Raw genomic sequence first — 24,003 nt, forward strand, 5'->3', positions numbered from 1 at the left:
TAGGTTTGGACACCTCGTAAAGTTTTGTGCAGATGTTTGTTTATTACAAGGAAATAAAGTGTTTGTATTTTACAAAGCTCAGATGCACATCAAATATGCAAGCTGTGGCCCACATCCTCTCCGAGTGTAAACAAAAACAAAAGACACAAGAAGCTTCATCAATGAAACCTTGTTTTAGCCACTGAGTCACTCCTTAGCTTCAGTTCAATGGTCTATTTTACAAGAATGGCAAATGTAACTAATGTAAACCTGTTGATATGGTGATGTTGAAGAAGAGTGTGTCACTTTATAAACAGAGGATATCTTTTAGACTCTTGTAGTGTTTTTGTCCACAAAAAAAGACGGACTAAAATGCATATTGTTTACAGATGGAGGTGTCAAACTCACAACTCATGGCAGAACAAAACGCTGATGACGGCATCCACCTGAAGACACGTGTTGAAAAGTGTTTCTAACTGGAACTGATGAACTAATGTGTGGAACTGACTCAGTAACAGATCTGATCTTTCATCTCAGTTTCAGCAGTTTCAAAGTGATTCCACAGATCTTCCGAGATTGTTGTTAACGAGAAGACTGAGAGGCAACAAAGAACAAAGTGAGGACGTCGATGATAACAGAGAACGTGTTGAAGCGCTCGGACGACCTGATCACATCGGATTATGAAAAACCATTTCTGACCTAACCTTAAAATTCCTTAAAAGTAAAGTTTTTTTTCAATGGTTAAACTATACAAACGGAAAATTTGATCCAAAAAAAAAGAAGAGAAAAATAGATGTTGTAAAACACATCTTAAGTTTGTTTTTTTATAAACTTGAAAAAGAACCGGTGGTGTTTAAAGGCTTCATCTGAATTCAGGCGGGAAATCATTTGGAGCACTGACGGTGAAAAACAGGAAACATATTGAAGGATTAGAGTTGAGCGGTGACAGTTGAAAAAGGGGTTACTAAGGGAGATTCATTTAGTTGGTATATATCGACGCAGAGAGTTTCATCTGAATAATGAGAAAACTTTACTATTCCTGTCACTCCAAACGCAGGCTGCCAAAATGTCCCATACTTTGATCTATTTTAAAAATGATACAATCGATCATTAAAAATCAGAGACTGCATCAAAAAGTACCAAAGTTAAAAAAAATACATTTAAATCTTTAGTCGTATTTTTAACCCAAAGTTTCTGCGAATGAGATGGAGTGGTGGACCCTTTAATTCACAGGTCAACAAACACTCAAGTTTCTTTTTGGAGAAGGATATGTTGACGCGTCTTACAAATACGTTGCTGATGTTTCCTTCTAACTTGTTAGAAAGTTTGGACTGTGTGCAGGAGTTCATTTTGGGTAAATAAAAACAGGAAAATACAAAATATTGGGTTGCTAGGACTTATATTTTTGTTGCCGTGGTTTCAGAACAGGTATCATCGTTTGATTTTCACAAGTATCTTGTTGAAGTTTAAAACTCTGGTATCATCATATCTGCACTCTAAACAGCCTCGGAATATTTTTTGATATATTGAATATAATTTGATTTGATCTTTAGCTGCGATTTAAAATGTGTCTAAGATTCATAAAAGGCGTTTTAGAAGTTCTGTTACTGATAATGAAACTAAAGGTTGAGATCTTATCCTTGTGTGAGATATTTAAACTCTTTGTTGATGTCGAATGACTCCAAACTGCTGAAACTGCTACCTGATATCCGGTTCAATAACAGCGACTTCACTCTGTTCCTGTTCATAAAAACTGTATAACGCTTGTGTTGAAAAAATATCAAACATGCAGAACGGTCAATGTTCCCGACTGTACCCAGAGAAAGCTCAGAGTTTGTGTGTTCAGAGAAGAAACCCGCTGTGTGACCAGTTCACGGCTCTTGGTCTGAAAACATTTTCTCCTGTTGATTGGAGGACCTCTGGACTGCAGGCTCTTATTACCCGCTGGTTAATACAAATGATGCTGCTTGGCAAATGTTGTGTGTTGTTTGCATGTGACACCAGTGTTGTTCACCTTCACCAATTTGAGAGCACAAGAAGAACAAAAAAATATCTATTAAAAAATATCTTCTTTTTTGCCAAAAGCAGCGAGTTTGACGATCAGTCTTTGTGTTAAATAATATCGAAGGACACACGCTCGACTCCTCAAGGCTGGACAACAAGGTAAAATAAATTATCTTTCTGCTGTGTATGTATATCCTTGCACGGTGTGTTCTTTATTTTCTGTGCATCGACCATCTTTTATCCCAGCAGCAGCCCTGACAGGGCGTTCAGGTCTCTCATGTACGGGTTGTCGCTGAGGATCCGGTCGATCCGCTGCTTCTGGTCAGGAAAGATGTCGTACAGCTTCCTCTTCAGCTCCGACGTCTCCCCCGGGGATCGCTGTGGAGGGGGCGAGGGCGAGGGGGAAGGGGAGCGACGAGGCGGGTGCCATTCAGGCGGACCGGAGTGGGGCCAGTGTGTGGTGGGGTGTGGCGTCAGGGAGGGAGGAGGCCGGGGCGTGGAGGCTTGGGACCGGGGAGCAGAGTGGACAGCCTGGACGTAAACCGGCTGCTGATGCTGGGAGGAGGGACGCAGGTCTGGAGGTCTCAGAGGGGGAGGAGTGATGGGAGCCGTCCTGACATGAAGAAACAGAAAATCAATCAGTAACCACAACACCCGCCCAAACAAAAACTCTAACCTCTATTAAACCATCTTAACTTGAAATACTCATATTTTCATGTCATTACGTCAATAAGAAACAGATTTCAGAGGTACAAACCTTAGAACTAACATTAAACTCACCTGCTTTCTTTGAGCAGAAAGAAGTCGAGGTGAGGTCCGTTCTTCCCCAGAGGATCATCAGGGATCATGAAGTGATCCTCCACAAAAGTAAACTGAAGCAGCCTGTGAAGGAAAATGTAATAAAGTCATTAAATATGAAGTAAACAAAGATGGCTCTTCTTTTCCTAAACACTTTTAACAATGACTTTGGTCATAAGGAATAGGATTTATGACATTTGATGTATCTCCTATTCTCAACTATTGACCTTCTGCAAACATATTAGTGTCAACATACTTTCACTTACTGGTTACCACCCTACTGTTAATAATACATTTAATTAAATCCCTAAAGAATGAATGCAAAATATAAATGTAACCGAGTCATCTTTGTCTCGGGTGTTTGTATGGTGGTGCAGGCAGAGTATGTGATAGTAAATCAAAATGTGGTTTTATTACTTTATCAATATTAATCCCCCTCATGATGTAGTTTCAGCAAGCACAGGATTTCTTCCCGGGGCAGTCTGTCCTGACTCTTGTGTAACAGCATGTGTTAAAACAGCTCTACAATCACCTCTCCTGAATGATCCTGCGCCACGTGTCCGAGGTGTTGACAAAGTCCCTCAGGTTGTCATTGGTTACAATGATCCCCTCTGTTTTTTCTGCCAGGTGGAGCAGGAACCTGATAGGCCGAGAGAGAGAAAGAAAGAGTGGATTACATACTCAGGAGTTTCCCTGGGTTCAAAGGTCTGCAAACATTTCCAGCAGGGAATCCAACAATAGAGGAGTGCCATGCGTGCTGATCCAGAGTGAGCTTTGACTTGTTATTTTTCAGTAAAACAAAGTAACTTATAAACTGGAGATGTACCGATGTTTATCAGCTCCACCACAATAAGAAAACACAACAGTTAAAGCTTAATCGTGCAAAGTCATAGTTCACCACTTTTTTTACAAGATGGAAGTTGGATCTGTTGTTTTTTAGTGTGAGTGTACTCATCTCTAATAAAGAGGGGCACACAGTGATACTACATGGGAGGAGATGAGTTCATAATGGAACCAAACAATCCCCTAAAATATTTGTTCTTATGTATCAAGGACTAAGAAGACGCGTGTGTGTGTGTGTGTGTGTGTGTGTGTGTGTGTGTGTGTGTGTGTGTGTGTGTGTGTGTGTGTGTGTGTGTGTGTGTGTGTATACCTGTCGTCATGTGAGGATATCCTCTGTCCACAGACCTCTCGGGATGGAGTGAAGGAGAGCAGTCTCAGGTCTTCGAGCTGGTTTAAAAAATGTTGCTCTGTAATTAAAAAAACAACTGTTTTACTGATAATACAATGGAGAACCAGATCCTGCATGGTCAAATGTGCACACAAAAACATTAGTTAATAGGTTGGTTCAATGGATTAACAATGTCACTTTTTATTGTTAAGGGCGCACTGACACTAGGCCCAATTGCCGCGTATCCTGCTGAAGCATGATTGGACCATTTTGGAGCACTCACACTAGTCAAACAAACTGGACTCTGAGGGTGAAGCATACTTGAACAGGTTACAGATTCCTTAGTGTGAGTGCGCCCTAAGAGAGCTGTAATAAAAACTGTAGAAAACAGTTTGTTTTTGGTTCCATATCTGAGGTTGTAGTCAGTTTGACTAGTAACATATGGTGCTAAGACTTTAATCCATGACAAAAATATCAATGACAACAACTTGAAGACTGTCCTGTTTACACCTGAACACATACCTGTCGTGAGGCGGTCTCTCTTCTGACGCCACTGAGGAACAAATACTGTAATCTCCCTGTGGCCCCGCCTCCAAAATGTCTCCACAGCCAGAGCGATTCCTCGACAGGAGAAGAACCGATTAAGGCCATGACTGCAGAAAAGGGTAAGAGGGAGAAGGAGGAACAACATAAAGAAAATTCAGAAATAAGTTTGTGAAAGTTTTGAATATCTAAACCTAAATTACTGAGCCTGTCTCTGGGCCTGTACTGATTCTATACATAATAGTTTAAGCAGTGGTGGACACGAAATGTCAACAAAACAAACAAAACAGAGCTCATATCATCATCAGCTGACTCAGATGGTCTGTGCTGACGTGTGGGGTCTGCACACACTCGTCACACAAATGTGAAACGACAAAATGGTAGCTGGGGCAGAAAACCCACAAAAGTAAACAAACACCAACAGAGGTGAGAAACTCCCTGAGAGCAGCCAGCCTAAGCGAGCAGGAAGCTGGCTGCCGCTGCACGCCGCACACACAAAACACCAGGAAATCCTGTGCAAGGATTGGTTTTCATTTTTTTTTTTTTTTAAAGTATGGCTTTTTCAAATTTGTGCAATCTGGTACTTTGTTTAATGGCCTCGGGTTTGTTTGAAAGGAAATCCTGCATCATAAGCGTTGCTCATTATCCTCCCATTGATAGTCCCATCTATCATCGGATTGAAAGGAGAGACCCGGTTCCCTATGTGACGTTAACAAAGTGGACATTTCTAAATATCATGATTCATGTGGGAGTGTCCTTCAGTCAGAATTTTCTGGGTGCAGATTGCAGACCGACTTTCTTACATACTTGGTTTGAAGATTCTCCACAAGTTATGTAACTGAAGGATAATTCAGGGCCGAACCTTAAATCACCACAGCAAAGAAAGATCACACTCTAACAGAAATAAAACTCCAGGTGCACGGCTGCAAAAAAAACTACATGAAAACAGAAAAATCAGCACACTCAATGTCTTTTAAAGGTATGTATGATCTGAGTAGAGCGGACGCATACAGATCAACAATGGACGCGTTTCAGCACAAAGCTTTCATCAGTGCTGATCACTGACTTTTCTGTTTTTTCTTAAAACCCTATTCGCACCCAAAGACTGCTGTGGTCAATGACATGCATCCAAACAAATGTTAGTTTGTTACTTTGCAGCAACCACATACTCCCTTTCCATACATCCATAGATGACATCTTTAATAGAAGATTGTATCACAGAGCTCGCTGTGTTGAGAATAAACCAAACAGGCCAGGTAATGATTGAAAAAAGGATTGGAAGCACTCAACACTGCCAGAGCCATAATATAAATAGTATTTTTCTTTCATTCCTTACTTCTCGTATTATTTAAGATTTATATTTATTTTTTCCTGACCTCCCGTTCATTAGTATAATGAACTAAGCTCCTGCAACCACATGTCCGATGTGTCTTTGGGCAAGACAACTAACCCTGAGTTGATCCAGCTGCTTTGTCTGTGGTGTGTGACTTAGTGTGAACAGTATTAAGCCGTTTTCACATATGCACTCTGGATAATATCTAGATATTTACAGGAGGACTTCTCCGGAGATTCTCCCGACCTAGACATTCACATATGCTCCTCACAGCGGGGGACTTTCCCTGTCAGAGGGGAGGGGGGGGGGGGGATTTCCTGAGGTAAGACGTGACGTAAAAAAACGCGGAAGTAGCGGCCGTAGCAACAGAGTCCGCTACACAACATTATAATGAGAATATTTGACTTTCTATCAATGCTATGTGTAATCCAATGGAATGACAACATCCACAAAAGAGAGGAGAACAACATACTGATGAACAGAAAACATAATGCAACCGTTTAATTAGAGCACGGAGATCTCGCGTGCAGACACTTTAGCCGGTCACTGTATAAACGTCACTCAGGTCCCATTGGCTCGAATTGAAAATCTCCGGAGTATATTCGGCCGCATTCAGACGTCAGCTCACTCGGATATTCTGTGGATAAAATACTAGGGGTCTGGAGGAGAAACTCCGGGTAAAATCCGCACGAAAAATGCGTCTGTTTGCGTTCACACATAGCCTAAAGAACCTCTGGGTAGCCAAATCTCCGGAGTTATTCAGGAGATTTCTGTATTGTGAAAAGGGTTTTAGTTACTTCTGATGGTCTCTTTACTCAGCAGCCTCTACCATCAGTGTGTGAATGTGTAGGTGTAACCTGCAGGGTGAAAGCGCTTTGAGTAGTGAGAAGACTAGAAAAGCTCTATAAAAGCTCAAGTCCATTTACTATTTACCATGTGGGTGTTAACTATTGGATCTACTGGATGATTCATGCCTACAACCCTTGTCAGAAATAAATAAAAGTTGGTCACAAAAAAGGAAGGCGTTAATACTCAAACAAGTTCACTGCTAAATGATCCAAACAGTTAGAAAAAAAAATCACCTGTTGAGACTTATCAATTAACCCTTGCAGCTCTAATATGGATGAGTTATAAAAACTGGACAGAAACAATATTGGTCTTATTAAAGTATCATGTTCTTTCATGATGATAACCAAACATGAGAGGGATAACAGAATCATTCTCTCTAATACGAGGAAAGTATTCTGTGAGAGTTGTTTCATGTCTTTAACGCTTGAGAGTGTGACCTGAACTGACCTTCTAATGGCAGCAGAACAGACAGATGTATTTGCATTCACTTTCTCAGTACACATACCTGATTACAAACTTGGGATATTACAAGCACCAGATAATGTGCTCGTGCTCATTTGTTTCTATGTACAGACACAGAAACACACGATCTGCACAACCAGATCATTGTCTGCTTGTGTTTGAGCTGCAATTCAAAGTCAAGGGGAAGTTCCACAAAGTGTTGAAAGAGAAAGTGCTGAATGACACCACAGAGCAGGAAGAGATTACACAATCAGTGAAATCACCATGGTAAGCTGGACGTAGACTGCCAGGGAAAAATACGTCTCTGAGCTCATTTGAATAACTTTACATAACTAGGTAGCCTTTTCTTGACGATCACGTGACATGTCCTGATTCTCTAACCGGCACTAAGGATAATATCATCACCAAACAACAAAACACTATAATTATCCATTTGAATAAAAGACACAAACTAACATGTTCTGTACAATTGTTGTCTTTGCTCTATTCTTACTGAATAGAAAAGGTAAGACAACATGAAGACAACAGTAGGGCTAATGTCTTTCAGTCAGTTGATGGTCCCACCAAAATCTCATTGGTCAGACAATCGCACGTGCTACTTTTATTGGAGCGATGAGTTTAATCCATCGGGCCTATTTGCAGGGTTGGGAGGGTGTTATGGCCCTAGCTACACTCCCTCTCCTGTGTTTGTGACTGACCTCTGTTTTGGAGCGTGTGTGTGTGTGTGTGTGTGTGTGTGTGTGTGTGTGTGTGTGTGTGTGTGTGTGTGTGTGTGTGTGTGTGTGTGTGTGTGTGTGTGTGTGTGTGTGTGTGTGTGTGTGTGTGTGTTGGTGAGTTCATCCTCCAGGCCTGATTTCATCCACCTGTGCTGCTGCTGAAGCTAAACTGGTGCACAGGAGCAATCACACTGAGCTCGCCACAGTGCCTCTTCTGTCATCTTTGTCTATGTTTGTAAAATGTTCTTTAAAGAACTTGTTGTCTTGTGTCTTCTGTGTTCTAAGGCTCTCGTTTTGTAGGTTTTGTCTTTGTTTAGAAGCACTAGGTTTAGGGGTGCTGTTGATTTGGTGAGTTAGTGTAGTCGGTAAGGGTTTTAGAGTCCTCCTGTTTTACCATGTTATTGATTGGAGCAGCACTTTGTCCCTTTCAATTTGCCTCACTTTTTGTGATGTATCACAACTTTGCTTCTTTTGTAATACCTAACTTTCATTTAACCAACAACATCTGGTTTTTATGTTGCTTCCCTTTCCCCAACACGAGCCGGGTCGCAACAGAGGGAGACCTGACGTATTTTATTTTAGAGTGATAATGTTTTAGAAAAACCAACGTTGTCTATGAATATATCTATTTAACTTTGGACTTTTCCATTGTAGAAGAGGCTGAAGACCCATAGGCACAGATAGCATAGTACGCCATGCAGCTGATGGAAACCTTGATGCACCTGTGTTTCCCACACATAGACGATACTTGGGCCCAGGTATGTTAACAGCCGCCCAACAGACTGACAAAATTGACAAAGTTAACCCGTACTTCTCTGTTTTGACACATTTCTGGTAAGGCGTGAGGGAGGTTAAAGAGTGGGAGTGACACAGAGCATAAAAAGGATGTGGCTGCAAAAGTGAGAAGTCAAGACAAGGTCATCTGGGACAAAGGCTGAGTCGACACATCAGCCGAGAGTATCGTCAGAATCATCTTTTTGCACAATTTCTGGATAAATCTGAAACTACAAACATTGTTGTCGTTTTTTTACTAGAAAATGACTACCTTCTCAAAAACGCCTCCGCAGTACACTGCACACCCACTCATTACTATCAAGTTGTTACACATGCCTTTTCGATCTGCCCATGACAACCGCAAGAAGGTGCTGAGTGACAACACAACCTGAATGTGTAGGATTAGTTTTGGTACACCTACACAAAAAAAGCTAGAAGCACACAGCAGATGTTTGAGTGTATGACTGAGAGTGTGTGACCTTCACTAACGATGATGGAGGTGTTTCCTGGAAGGACGAGAGCTTCATATGAAAAAGTAAAGCCTTGGTGCATGTGCTAGTGTGTGACAAAACTCCTAGTCAACGCTGTGACCTTCTGATTTATCTACATTGTACATTGTAAAATAATACCGTTGTTGACACTGGTCTTCTTGTAAGCTTTTAACTGCAGAGATGCTAAAACTGTCAATACATTATCAAAAGCCGTTTTCAGCTATGCATTCCTGAAAATATCGAGATGATTTCAGGAGAACTGCTCCGGAGAGTCTGCTGACCTGGCTGTTTACATATCACCTCACAGCTGGAGACTATCCCTGTCAGACGGGAGGGGGGGCGGGGGTCTCCTGAGGTAAAACGTGACATAAAAAAACAATGCGGAAATAGCCCTCCCAGTGGCTCGAGGTGAATTCTACGGAGAACATCCTGCTGCATTCTCACATCAGCTCACTTGTACTTGCTGCAGAAAAAAGACTAGGGGTCTGGCAGGAGAATCTCCAGGTGAAGTCTGAGCGAAAAACTCAGCTGTTTGCTTTCAAATATACAGCTCCTCTGGGAAATATCCAGAGTTTTTCAGGAGAATTCTGCAAGTATGAAAGCCCTATATGTTTACATGCAGCTAGAAAAAGTTGTTGCCGTTTGCAAACTAAATAGCTTTAAACTTCTGGGGTGTGTTGTGTGTGTATGCATATGAGACTCACGCCATGGCCACGTTGCTGCCATCTATGATGATGTGTCTGAGCTCCTGATGTCCGGGCTCGTTTGGCAGCTTCAGAGAGTAGGGAGTCCTCAGTGATTGATGGAAACGAGCTAAACCAGTCACGGGGGGTGCCGGGGGGTCGTTTGTGGGAGGAGTCCTTGCTCCGAACCCGTGAAACCCCATGTGGCCGATTGTTTGATACGCAGAGGCAGAGGGTCTGCTGATTGGCTGAGCTGCCTGAAGAGGAAAACAAGAAAACACTTTGTTAAATAAATAATAAGAAAAAGAAAGTGGTTTATTTAACCAATCAGAACATCATCCTTTCACATGTTCAATTCATTAAGACAATGACATCCATACATTTGAGGCTTTTTGACTTCATGACATATATTTACAGCTGTTCAGAGTACCCTCCATGTATTTGGATGTTTTATGTTTGTCTCAAAAAGGGAAACATGTTTTATGGTAACAAGTTACAATCTTCTGCACACAAGTGTGATAACTTAGTCATCCAAATTAACTTTACAGCACATTAATGAGTGGAGTCGGACTGGAAGGTGATACTCACACTGGGGGTTGAAGCTAAAGAGGTGCTGGTGGCAGTCAGCCACTGAGGCGTGCTCCGCAGCGCTGTCACACTCTCTACTTTCACCGATCCTCCCAAAGTCTGAGTCCCGCCCCTCGCCAGGAAGTCCCTTTGTGAGATGCTGCCTCCTCCCCGCGCCAAGTAGTCGTTTCTGGATCCCGACTGGATGTCAAGATGAGGCGCCGTCATCATGCGGGATGTCCTGCTATCTGCTGTTTTGGTATTTATTGTGACGACGTCATCATCGTCAATGGTAATAATCTCGTAGTGTCCGGCTCCTCCCTGAGCACTCAAGCTCCTCTTTACAATAAATCATAATAAATACAGGTTCAGTCATTTTAAAAGAAATGCTTATCATACTTTATAACACCCTGCATTTGGTAACACACATCTGTCATCAATATGAACGCAGTGATTTATAATTCATATTAATTGATGTTTTCCAGCAGTAGCTGAGATCATTCACTGATGTGCTTGAGGCTGTCTGGATGAGCTGATATGAAGTGAGGTGACTATTTAAAATGAGAACAATAGCAACATGTAAGATCCATATCTATGAATCATAACTTATAAGGACATTTATTGGAAATGACCTGAGTAAGATGAAGAGATATGTGTGTGGAGTCAAAGATAAAATGAGGAGAAGGCTGCTTTAAAAACTCCCATGATGCATCAAACTGTACTGTCACAGTCAAGATAAGAGAGATGTTCATGGTGTGATGGATTAAATGTTTGATGTTCTAACAGGTGAGATGAAGGAGAACGATGAACAGTAAAGTTCTCTGTGTGTCATGATCTGAAAGGTATCACAAACAAAGCAGTCTACATCTCTGAACTATGATGTTGTCAGATATCAAACCTTCAAAAGCCTCACTGACGGCCCGACGGGATTCATTAACTATCGGTGTTTATCAAAAGAGAAGAGGAACACATTGGGTTGAACTGAGGGGACACAATCTTTCAGTAAAGAGGTGTACCTTATGAGTTCTGGTCTCCTTGCATCGGGTGACTGTAGACGAGGAGGACGATGATAAGGCAGAGGAGGTGGAGGAGGGAGTGTCTGGGGAGCGTATAGAGTTCAATCTTCTTTCTTTTTCACCTTCCTTTGACCCCTCCTTTTCACATCGCTTCGTTTCCTCAACGATTTTTTCCAGAACGAGGAATGTATCTTCTGTCTGTCCCGTCTCCTTGACGACACGCTCCACCACTTCCTGCTGGTAACCCATGGTTCTGAAGGACATAAGTTTACAAAAGTTTCATTTGTCTCTCGGAGAGGTGTTTATGGAATACAGGATATGATTTTGACATTTCTTTAGGGTTGTCATAAAAACAATACTTCCCTTCCCAAATGTGAAAAGACGATGTTATTGGTGATAAACAACTAAATCAATCATCCTACATGTAGTATCTTATAGCCTCTGTTTAATACCTGAAAAAATTGACCAAGCAGCGTAAGTTGGTTTCAGGGCTCACCGCCTCTCCGTCATCTGAGACTCCTTCACTGGAGTCCAGCGTTATTGGACCGACTGTGTTTGCTTTTGTTGAAGAGGAGAGGGACGAGGACGCAGAGGGAGTTTTGGATCTACAGCTGCTGCTGCTCCCTCGTCCGTCTCTGTCCCTCTGCCTTTCCCTCTCTCTCGCTCTCTCCGGCGACTCATCTCGTCGTTCCAACGAGTACTGTCTCTTTGTGTCTCGAGTCTCGCTCTCAGATGAGCGCCGCTTGTGTGAGGGCCGAGTGCCGTTCAGCAGGGCGGTTTCAGAAGCCGAGCCCAGTGCGCCCCCTGCTTTTCCTCCACCACCCAAGGACGTGGCTCCGGCCCCTCTGTCCTCAAAGCTGGTGTCCAGGATGCGGTTAGAGAGCTCTGTCACTGGAGTGCTGCTCTTTGAGCGGTCCTGGTCGACCTCTGCCACGCTGGGATGAAGTGTCTTGTTGAGCTGAGAGAGGAAATAACAGAAATCACATAAATAAAGGAAGTAAAGTCGAAGGGTCCCTCAATCTTGAACCCTTGTTTTGGTCAAGATTCATACCATATTTCCCGACATGACAAGGCACAGATTTGTGTCTTTTACTAACTACACAACTTCCAGATTGTGTGACATGTTCTTAAACTTTGCTGCTGTTTCATAGGTTGTTCTTTATAAGACAGGCTGCACACTGCCTGAAGAGACTCTTGGAAAGACACTTTAATGAATTTGTTGCATTTGATCAGGTAACGATTTAGAATCTGAATTTGAATCTGACCAAATGATAGCTACGAATGTAAGCACAACAAAAAGCGCATGATCACATCACTTGTTTCCGTTACAGGGAGATGTGTCACTGAAAGTGTTTTACCGTGTGATCACAAAGATTTGAAGACAAACAGAATCAGTCTTCTATGTCAGAACCTTGGAGGGGCCATACTTTATGTTCATTGACCCTGAGATGAAGCTAAAACATTGTAAAACAATGTCAGGAGTAAGATACTACAGGTGTCCAGCTTTGTTTAGTCCCAGAAATGTTGAGTTCTTAGAGTTGTTTGTTTTCTGTGTTCTATCATATGAACAATAAAACGCTGCCTTGTTGTGACTAACAGAGAGTTTCCTGCAGCCAAGGACAAACAGGCCTTCACAGCATCATCAGTGTAGGCAGCAAAAAGGATTGGACAGTATAAAACTACAGAGTATACATTCATCTTTCTATTATTATATCTCTGTATTATTAACCTTCTATAGACATAATGATAATAATAATAAACATTCAGCTTTTCAAAATCTAAGGTGAAAAAAAATTATATGCAGGCTTAGAAATGTGTAAAAGTAGAGAAACAGAGACCAAAGCAACAAAGGCAAAGGAAAAACCAGCCAGACTTAAACTAATTAAAAAACCACTCCATCAATTGTAGTATTCTTTTTTCACGTCCTTACAAACAGGAGAAGATGAAGGGAACATTTATTTTCATAAATACGACAACCAAAAGCTCTAGGTCAGTGGTTACCAAACCTTTATTTGCTCTTGATCTTAAGACTTCACAAAACTCTGGCGACCCCAAACCTCCAAAACACATCCAGCTCTGTGCTCAAATGAATTGGTTTTCAATCATGTCATCGTTTTTCTACTGCGTCGAAAGTAAACAGTCATTTAAGACCACATTTAGACTTTCTCATGTATCTCATTGTGGACAGAGGAAGAAAGGCTGGGATGACATCTCTGCACAGAGGATGACAGACAGATGGAAACTCTGCTGGTTTCTTCTTTTCGCTATAGCCCTCAGTAGCCTGTGTTCAATATATTTTAATATACAATATATTTTTTATTGATCAATGACTAAACATTTCAGGCTACTCCAGGATGGGAAAGCTCGAGTGCATCTTAAGTAAGAACATTGGTCATTATGAATGTCCAGTACTGAAAAGTATTGTCATAAAACAGCCATGACCGGTGTAAAAGAAGCGTTTTATGTTACAGTGAGTGACTTGCGGGCAGACATACCAGCTGACAGCAGACCCGCAGGCTGTGTTAAATAAGTATAATGTATATAATGTAATAAGTAAAATGTGCTTAATGTTCTGTTGAGTTCTGGTTATTGAAGAGCAGTGATTTGTTTCATACCTAATTGTTGTAGAAAACAGAATCTACAAGGTGAAAGGTGATATTTAAAAACAACACAAGCACAGGGATGGGAAAAAGCAATGACATCCCACTTAGTCATATTGTTCACCACCAAGGTCCTTTGTGAGACTCAGCGTTTCAGTGCCAGTGATTTGTGAGTAGGTCTGACACAAATCCAGTTTGACAAAAAAGGTCTGAATTGAAAAAAGAGCTGTCGCTATTGTTAAAGTGGATATACCAATATCTTAGTCTGAATCTGCTGCGTAGGAGCGTCAGTCCCATTTTGATTGAAACATCCTTTTCTAAAAGTACAGCAGGATGTCGTAGCTCAGACTGTAGGGACTTCAACCCGGTGCCGATCAAGTCTGGAAGTTGGTCTGGTAGCTGGAGAGGTGCCAGTTCGAGCCCTCGAGCAAGGCCCCGAAACCCCAAACTTCTCAGGCGCTCTTTTATGTGCTGCCCCTTACTCTAACATCTCACCATTAGGATCCTGTTTGTGCACGTGTGTATTTCAGCCTATTTGTGTAGCATGTCCCAATAACAGAATGTAAAAGTAACTTCCCCTCATGGGATAAATCAAGGATATCGTCTTCTTCTTAATTATCTCCAAATCCAATCCAGCAGCATTAGCAATTTACCAGCTGATCCAGAGTTTACTCTTAATTTGTTCAGTTGGGATTTAAATGTAAAATATGTGTGCAAATGAAGGCATTGAGATTTGCTTATAATTTAAATATCATGCAGCCCTGTTTTTTATCCTGCTGGAGCTAATGGCTCAAACATATAGAAACAATTCCATAACCAGTTATATATGCTCAGTTCCTTTCATTAAGATATGAAACAAACAAAAACATCTCTATCAACAGACTCATGTTGTTTGTATTTTTCATCTTTGGAGAAAGTTATTCTAGTCACTTTCCAAATGCAATCGTCATCTCAGTGTGAGCGCCTCTGGAATATCCCCCTGGGCTGCATCTTACAGTTCTCTGGAAAAGCAACGTGATGACTTGGCTTGGGAAATATGATACCAGTACAGGTTGGGTGAGTGTTTTAATCAAGAGTTCACAAATGTATTCTTAATCTCTAGAGTCGGAGGTTCATGTTGTAAAGCTGAGATTGCAGGAGTTATCGTCTGTTTGTGGCTGACAAATCTGCACTTCCTTCCCCTTTTCATTAAGCGTAATTTATGCTGTAAAGCTTGTGAATCTTGACACCTCAAGGCCATAAACAAGAGAAAGAGCACACAATCTTGGTGGACTCTGAAGCTCCTTCAGTGAGCCACTAGTGATGCCTCAATGTTCCACTGAACCACTCAGGAGCTCCTTTGTTCCTGCTGCGTGGCTGTAAATTATGACCCAAATGGTTTCAGTGGTGTTTGTTATTTATTTACTTGTTGTGTACTGTGATTGCACTGTCCATAATGTTTGTTGTGTTTATGAATTGACCAGGTGGCAAATGACTTTTCTTCTGGGTATCAATAAAGTTTTCTAATCTAATCTTGAGTAAAAACTCAGAAAGTTTAAGTTTAAGCAGCACACATTGGTTTAACTGTAATAAAAAAAGAATATTACTAAAAGTTTACACTGACCAAGGGGGATGTGTTGGTTGTAGTGGGGCTATGAGCCAGTCCCAGTAACTCCTCCTTCAGGGCACTGGGCAGCAGGAGAAGCTCCATAGTGTACTTATCATCCCGTTCCTCCACAAAGGCCTTGAATGCTCGTTTAACTGCCGGCTCTCTGTCGGTCGGTAGACTTCGCTTCTCCTGGATACAACAAGAACACACATACTAAGATGTGCTATACTTCACAATGTCATACTTTAATGTGTATTCTCCCATTTCATAAACAGGGTAACACTTGATTTGATTTATTTAGAGTTGATTACACTCTGGACTGATTTGACTCTTGAGTGATGACTGGTTTGGTTTTTAACATCAGAAATCATAAAAAGTTGTTCATCAAATATGAATTCTCCCAATGCCTGATGGGAAGTCTCCAAAGCAGAGGTTGCATTTACCGATTTGTATCCGTCTGATGTTATTTTTTTTAACAATGACGAAAAAATCTGAAGGCTGTCCATCATTTTGACAGATTAAAATACTGAGGGGTCTGGCACTACATTAATCATGCAAGAAAATCCTTCACAAAATTGCAAAAATGTTTACAATGCAACTGTATGACACTGAGCAGACATTTGCATCATTGTTTACAGAACAGACTGACCCGAGAAGTCACATCAGTCCAGATCTCTTGCACAACAGCTCGCTCTCTCCCTCTCCCAAAAACAAATGTTTCTGGGCAGGTGTGCAGAGAATAGGGGAAACGACACACATACCACCTTCAAAGGTTTAGTAAAACTCAGGATTTAAGTGTTTGTCTGTGCACTGAACTTTCAGTCATAGTTCAGGAAAATACTACTATCTTAACCTTTTCAGTCTCAGCTGCTCAGTGACTGTATGGAGATGTCAGCATGAGCTAACCTCGTGTGTAAATCATCAAGTTAACCATGGTGGGTCCTTGCACTGGCATACTAGCGCTTACATGACAACGTAAGCTTAATTATTCATGTAGCTTCACAATGACGAGTGCTGTGAGCTTTTGTCAGGCGCTCGCTTCTTGAAAAGTGTTCAGTTTGACTCTTACAAACACAGACAGGGGGGCTCCATAGGAGACATTACTTCATTGTTTGTTAACAGATTCATAAAGTGATAGCCATAGACTGTATCGCATTATCACAAGAAAAATAAAATGACAGGTGTTAACACATTATGTTGAAACTTTTTCGACCCTTTCTGTCTAAATTATGGACAGTGAGGAAGTGTAATGCAACCTCTGCTTCAAAGAATCATTTCATCACACCAATAGTCCAAAACCTTAAGGTGTAACATGAAAAACTATATACTATGTAAAAATACATTCTGAAGTTGACCCCATAATGTTGCTGTTGAGTGCCTATACAATTAATCAAATCCTTGTTCCATGCTTGTTTTTTAAGGATTCCACTGTTCACTGAGATGAAGAATACTGCTGTAAACCTCCCTTACCGGCTTCCTCAGTGGTGACCATGTGGTACATCTATGAAGATAAGTGATGACTAAAGGCAAGTGAACGACAATCTTTAGTCACTAAAGCCCTCCATGTTCACACCCATCCATCTTTTACACCAAACTGTATAATAGAAGTGTGCGATCATTGATGCCCTCACCTGGAATAGTGCTACAAATTGCTGAACTCTGCTCTGGGCCATCACTACAGGTTCGGCTCGGCCCAACAACCTCAGGTGGCCCGGCTCAGGCACCAAAACCTCAGCGCTTGTGTCCCGTATGAGCCTGTCCAGGAAGAGGCCCCAAGCACCAGCAAATATGCAGTGCATGTCCACTGGGTACCGCTCTTCCTTCTGCAGTTCAGGGTCACAGAGTCCTCGGACAAATTCCTGCATGGCAAGGAGAAGAAATACTGTCACGGCATGTCACTGACCAACATCATCATCATTAATATATAGATTTTTTAAAACAGCCTAGAAGGTGCAGATAGCCTTGCAGTTAAGTTGCATCCCATGTACAGAGGCTATAGTCCTCAAAGTGGGTGGCACAAGTTCAAGTGCGACCCGCGTCTCCTTTCCAGCATGTCTTCCCTACTCTCTCTCCCCTATTACCTACTCTATCAGACTGAACAGTTTCTATCCACAGGCAGTAAAAAGCACAGTGGTAGTGCACCAGTTGAAGGATCTCAATGTCATCAACTCACCCATTTGCTCAGTGAATTTCCCTTCATTTTTCCTGAAAAGTTCTCACATTGCCTCACCCCGACTTTACATGGTAAATTTACTAGGGGCAGGAAAAATTGCAGGTAAAGTTGGGGTGAAACATTCACCTGTTTGGATTCACACATGCAGCTATGCCCGAAAAAAAACAGGACAGTTTTATGAGTTTTGAGAAAGCACTCAACAAGAATCATTTCTTTAAATAAGAAACATGTTTTCTCCAGCAGCTTGACAAAAAAACTCTTGAAATTATAAAATACTGTAGGGTGAGAAAGCAGTAAAAACAGATATTTTGCCAGGATGGTTTAGCTCAGTCAAATCAATAGGAGTTGAACAGAGGCTACGCTCCCAGTCACAGGTTCGACTCTTAGTCCAGACGCTGTTTGAAGCATGTCATCCCCCATTCCCCCCCCCCCCCCATCCTGTCTCTCTATATCTGTCTGTCTTACCAAACAACTGCAAAAAGCCCCCCCAAAAATAAAAAAATAAAAAAGGTGTTGCCAACTAAAAAGCATTAAAAAAGCAGACAATAACAGAAAAAATATTTTTAAACCTGCAGGGGTTTGCTCCCGACAGTTCTGAAGTGCATCAGTTTTAATGATAAAAGTAGAAATGCACTGATTGCTATTTCTCCGCTACATTCCGATATCTGATCTTTTACCTGATTTAACCTGCCCATTACGATTTTTGTTTTATACCAATTTCCTTTCTTTAAAGCACTGTCACAACAAACACAGGTACTTTTGGGATATTTTTAGTTTAATTTCATGTTAATAATAAAACACTGACATTTGAGTAATTGTTTATTAGAACAATCTTAAAGGCCGCAGTAGGTTACATGACAATCTCTCGTTCTCACTCACATTAATCTCCACTAAAACATTTTGAGTGTCAAACTCTTTACTACCTGTTTCCCATATCCCCGTTAGTTTCTATAAAAATATATATAAAGTAAAACAAAAGAAAAAACGTATTAAAATCTCTTTTAAAGTAAAACATGAATTGCAGACCCTGCATTAAATGTTCACATCCTAGAAAGATTCAAACAGCCATTATTAAAACTCTTTAGTCAAAGGCTTTTAAGGTACTGTTAGTATGTATTTTCACGGATTTATTCATCTTGATTATTTTGTGGATATATCTTTAAATTGTGTCAACCATCTCAGAGTAATTCTTCTTTTAGGTTTGTGAAGCTGTAATACATGTGTAAGAGACCTCATAGCACCAGAGTTATATTTGGATTGAAGTGTCTGTTGTGAGCAGAGAAGGAAATGTGACTCTGAGACTGAAGAAATGTATATATCTGATATTTAAGAGTCAAGGTGATGTCTTCTTTCTAGCCTTTTAGAGATGAACCGAAGCAGCCAGGAATTTGTGGGCTGTACCTTTCTAGCAGAATATAAGCAACACTGTGAAGATGAAGACTTTGCCACTTTGTCAATGATTGTGAGATCTTGGTCAGCGATGGTCTGCACTTTGTCAGCCATGTGTGTTGTGTTTCTATGTTGTCTGACCATGGCTGAATAAATCTAAGATGATCCACAGTCTGTTTCACAATTTCATAATTCTCCATTTAATACAGAAACAACCCCCACCTAACAGGTACTAATAAATAACTTAACTTATATTGCAAAGTGATTCTCACATCAGGTCCAACTTTGTAATATGCGCTCATACACTAATGTTTGATCATTTAGGTGTCCTGCCGTAACCAAATTATATCATGGGAATATTAGACAGTGCAAATTTACATACTGGCAGTGCAGACGCACGGATATGCCCTGGGCAATGAAGACACAAGAGAAGGGATATATATATATATATATATATATATATATATATATATATATATATGTTACATAATAAGTAACAATTCTTTTTTTTATTGAATGCCAACATGTTCACTTGTGTGTCCTTCAGTTAGTGTTTGCGTAGCTGTGTGTACGGCATGAAACGGCTCGTGTCTGAGATCTGAACAAAATCAGCTTTACTTGCTGGCCATAAGTCACGACCGAGCAGGCTGAAAATCGGCAGATTCCGGCCGCCTGACGATCTATCAGTGTACCTTCAGGCAAAAGCTTAGAAAAAAATCTATCTGTGAATGCTAATCACATTAAGGTAATAAAATATAATACATATATGTATCTTAAAGAGCCAGTGACTAAATGGCTTGTATCTCAGTTCAGAGACGTGTTTGCTGAAGAGCAGTAAACCTGACACATGCTGAAACTAAACACTTGTCATTGATTCAGGGAATCTCCTGGCTATGGGAAATGTCCGGATGAATCAGCTGCAGGTGGGTGTGGTATCTTCCTCGTAGACACTGAGACACATTCTTCAGGTGTTAGTGTGTGAAATGAGAGGTGGGTCAGTACTGAGAATTCTAAATGACTCAATCATGATGCAGAGAGAGGAAAAGAAAAGGATGTCATACTCGAAAGACAACCAGATCTCAAATATTTGGGAGTGGCTTCTAAAATTAGACAACCAATTAAATGAGGTTCGAACAGATGATGTAGTTTCTTTCACAGTCATATACAGTAAACGAGAATCTGTATTGCCGCTTACGTCAAGCAAGTAGTTTCACATTGTTCTTGCTGATGGTGTGAGAAGCTGTTACAATCTTGGACAGACTGTGATGATGGCTAGGACTACTTTAATCATGAGCAGCGTTTTCTCCTTGACAAACAGAATGGGAAGTATGGCAGTGATTTCCCAAACTAGAGGAAGCAAAAGACAAAACTTGATCATAATGTGACCACAAGATGAACAGGTTGACAGAGAAATTTCCATTTCATCATCACCTTCTCTATTGACTGGCAGAGCACGGAACAGCTGGTTTCTGGGGGAGCGACTACGCACAGACGAGAGACACCCAGAACACAAGAAGCAGAAGTGTGAAAACATTCTTGTGCGGGAATTTAGTGGGGTATTAAAATGCTGACTGCTATTTTGCATGTGTTAACTTAGTGAATGATATCTTTACGCACCTCTGAAGTCGACTGCTTTTCACATGGATGTCTGTGTTTCCAGCTGAGATTTGTTTTAGATTTTGAGATTCAATCACATAAAGCGCTTTTTATACAGAAGTGCTGACACAGACCCATTATGTGTTATCCAGCAGGGACCCTGCAAGAGCCATGAAAGTGATTTGAGATGATCTTCAGGAAAATATACAGTTAAGGATGTTATGTCTGTGTGGGTATTACTGTCATGTTGGCTGGTGGAGGGGAGGGGGGTGGAGAGAGGGGTGAGGGGTGGAGAGAGGGGTGAGGGGTGGAGGGGTATAGCTGGTTTTAACACAATATTTGTTAGGCTTTTGTGCTGCCTGTAACTTGATGGTGTTTCAATAAAAAAAAAAAAAGATAAAAAAAGGAAAATATACAGTGAATTGGTTTAAGAGTGATGTGAATTTAAATATATTTGGTGTTTTATACAAAAATCCAAAATAATTCTATTTGATTACATGACAGATGAATCCTGTAATCAGAGGCTCCAGCTGGATCTAAAATCCACTAATTAAAACAGCAAGCAAAGAAAAAATCCAGACCACAAAACTTTATTGTTATAAGATGGTAGTTTGCTGCCACAAATATTTGTTTGGTCTGGGAGGGTTGCGTAACTGAGACCGGCGCAATAAATTGTCCTTGATATTCATGTCCTCACACACTCAGAGAAGTATGTGAATGTAGAAACAAAGAAACTACAAAATGTTGTAACATCTAGTATGCACAATATCCTGGAACATAAAATGCATTTCAACGAACTGAGAAGTTTATGCAATAGAGACTAACCAAAAACACAACAACATTTAAACCTACACACAAGATGTAGAGTTTGAACCCTGATCACCACAAGATGTAAGCATAAGCCTATTAACCTATATTTAAATGCACAACATGCATTAACTAGTCATTTTGAAACTGAAACAAACAAGCCAATAATGTACTCATGACGTCTTTTGGTAGCACAAGTACCAACTCTCAGCCAATGACAGCTCTAACGCAGATAATAAACAGACGACATCAAATGTCATTACTTTCTCAACAGCGTCAATAGCGTGGTTATATTATCCGAGCTTTCACATAAGTGTTACCCTCATATATGATATTTGATTCATGTTATGAGTGTATTATAAATCTCTTTTTAGTACTGCAGATGTGGTGGCTTAAATTGAACAGACTTTCATTATTCAGCTGTGTCTTTCATACAACAACAACAACAACAACAACAACAACAACAACAACAACAACAACAACAACAACAACAACAACAACGTCAAACAAAGTTTTTACTTTGTTAGAGTGTAGGGAAATATTCTAGACTATAAACAGCATTGGTTGAAAATCATCGCAGCACTGACATTTTATTATTTGGATGTGCTTTTGAGATGTGATATAAAACAGCAGACCCTGCCACACCTGTTCATCAGCCACATTCAGACACTGACTGCGCGGTAATGTTACTGACGTGGTTGGATTGTAGTCCTCTATTGTATGAAGACAACACTGTGTCACAGTAGCCTGCAAGTTGACCTACAAAAATGCAAGTGAAACATCATAACAGAAGCACAACAGAAGCTCACCTTTGCCTTGGATACGTCCTCTCTGTTTCCTCTGAGCTGCAGCCATATCTGCCGTGATGTTTTGCCACAGTGCGGCTGTCCCGTGTGGTCTAACAATCCAATGATGGTGAACGTCACTTTAAAAACCTGCTCAACTCGAGGTTTGGCGCATTTCAGCTCCTCTTCCTTATCCTCTAGCACGGTAAACTCGTCCACTGTGGGGGTCTCTGGCTGCTGCCTCACGGCTGACGCAGGGAGCCTGCTGGTCGGCTGCTCCGGGCACGTTAGCTCGGTGACTCGTCTCATTCCGAGGAGGGGCCGCGTTGTTGACATTCCGCCTCTCGCTTCGACCGTCGCTTCTGGCAACAACGTCTCAATATTCAAGTGTTTTGGTGCAGTAAAGAGCCACAGCCGTTTTCATGGTCTCTTTCGGTGTGTATCCAACGCGGCTAGGCGACGTTTAGAGAGTCTTAACGACATCAACACTGAGGTACAGCTAGCTTAATAACTCGGAAGCCCCGAGTGACGTATCCGGAAAGTCCCAGCGATTACGTCATCAAAACACGACAGTGCAGCGTGCTGCTCCCGGCGAGTACAAGATATTTATCTGTTAAGGTGTTGTGAAAACAAACACAGCGTGACCTACATTCATACGACATTAAAACCGTAATTGTAGATTCCGTGAGATTAGAATGACAATCTTGTATCCCACCAATCAGTGTGAAGACAGTGCGTGTGTGAGAATTTAGCAGAGTCAGTACATATTTAAACACATTTATTTTATTAATGGTTTATGGTTCATTTGTGACAGATACAATATATATATAGACAAACTGAAAAAAGTAATACAATGCAAGTATACTAATGTTTATAGCAGATGTTAATCTGAAACTACTATCCATAGGAGGGCTTTTGTTTGGATAAACGATTAAAAAAACAGTAGAAAAGGAAAAAAGAGGGTAACCTGGGTGCCTACATAAAAGATAAAATGAGACTCACATTTAGATGTGACATAGCTTCAAAAAATGAACATGAGTACAAATCTGTAACTGTCCATAACCAAGATTTTGTGGCTCTCTTAAAAGTGGTAAAGTTTGCAGTAAGTTTCAAGTGATCAGGTAACCAGTTCCAGGATTTACTCCTTTTTAGGAAAAAAAAAAGAGCAAAGATGTTTTTCAGAGTGAATCTTTACAATTGGCTTATCTGCTAAAACCCTGTAGTCTCTTTATGTATTTTCACATAGCATGTGGATAGATATATAAAGGTTGGTGACGTTTAATCCGTATTATTCTATTTTGTTTATAAACAACAGTAAAACATGAGGAACAGAAATGATTGAGTTGTGTTTAATTGCATCTTAATTTCACTGAATGGTATGGTATAATGTGTGGTATTTCAAAATGTGCTAATAATTTGTAAAACAGATGCCTAAAATTGTCATATGGTGTGACATAAACCTTTTTTGTTAATACAATACTTATCTTAATAATTATTTTTGTCATTCACCATTTATCATCACTTTAGTTGTGGGTGGCAGTAGGGACTTGGGTTGGGAACCAGAGGGTCGCCGGTTCAAGTCCCGGTGCGGACCAAATATGGAAGTTGGTGTGGTAGCTGGAGAGGTGCCACCACTCTGTTTCTACATGTGTGTGTATTCCATATATTCAAAGTTTTAT

At 40.8% G+C, this 24,003-nt stretch overlaps 1 protein-coding gene across 1 annotated transcript; it reads right to left on the reverse strand.

The window, feature by feature from the left end:
• Positions 1-22,869, reverse strand: n4bp1 (nedd4 binding protein 1). Its single transcript, XM_020653081.3, has 12 exons — positions 22,349-22,869; positions 17,206-17,433; positions 15,590-15,763; positions 11,839-12,344; positions 11,387-11,639; positions 10,392-10,709; positions 9,825-10,060; positions 4,475-4,605; positions 3,935-4,031; positions 3,314-3,421; positions 2,764-2,865; positions 1-2,596 (listed from the first exon to the last, which is right to left on the reverse strand). Exons 1-12 carry the CDS (start codon positions 22,658-22,660, stop codon positions 2,221-2,223), a joined length of 2,841 nt encoding a protein of 946 aa, XP_020508737.1. The 5' UTR covers positions 22,661-22,869; the 3' UTR covers positions 1-2,220.
• Between the last annotated feature and the right edge of the window lie 1,134 nt (positions 22,870-24,003).

Source organism: Labrus bergylta, chromosome 7, assembly GCF_963930695.1.
Source record: "Labrus bergylta chromosome 7, fLabBer1.1, whole genome shotgun sequence".
Classification (NCBI taxonomy): domain Eukaryota; kingdom Metazoa; phylum Chordata; class Actinopteri; order Labriformes; family Labridae; genus Labrus; species Labrus bergylta.

What these genes read in the sequence shown, in the direction of transcription:
- n4bp1 (XM_020653081.3), bottom strand. Translation starts at nt 22,660, where the DNA reads ATGTCAACAACGCGGCCCCTCCTCGGAATGAGACGAGTCACCGAGCTA. An exon ending in TGCTTGGTCAATTTTTTCAG is followed by an intron (nt 11,640 to 11,838) that starts GTATTAAACAGA and finishes TATGTCCTTCAG; the next exon opens with AACCATGGGTTACCAGCAGG. An exon ending in ATATCCTCACATGACGACAG is followed by an intron (nt 3,422 to 3,934) that starts GTATACACACAC and finishes TCGGCCTATCAG; the next exon opens with GTTCCTGCTCCACCTGGCAG.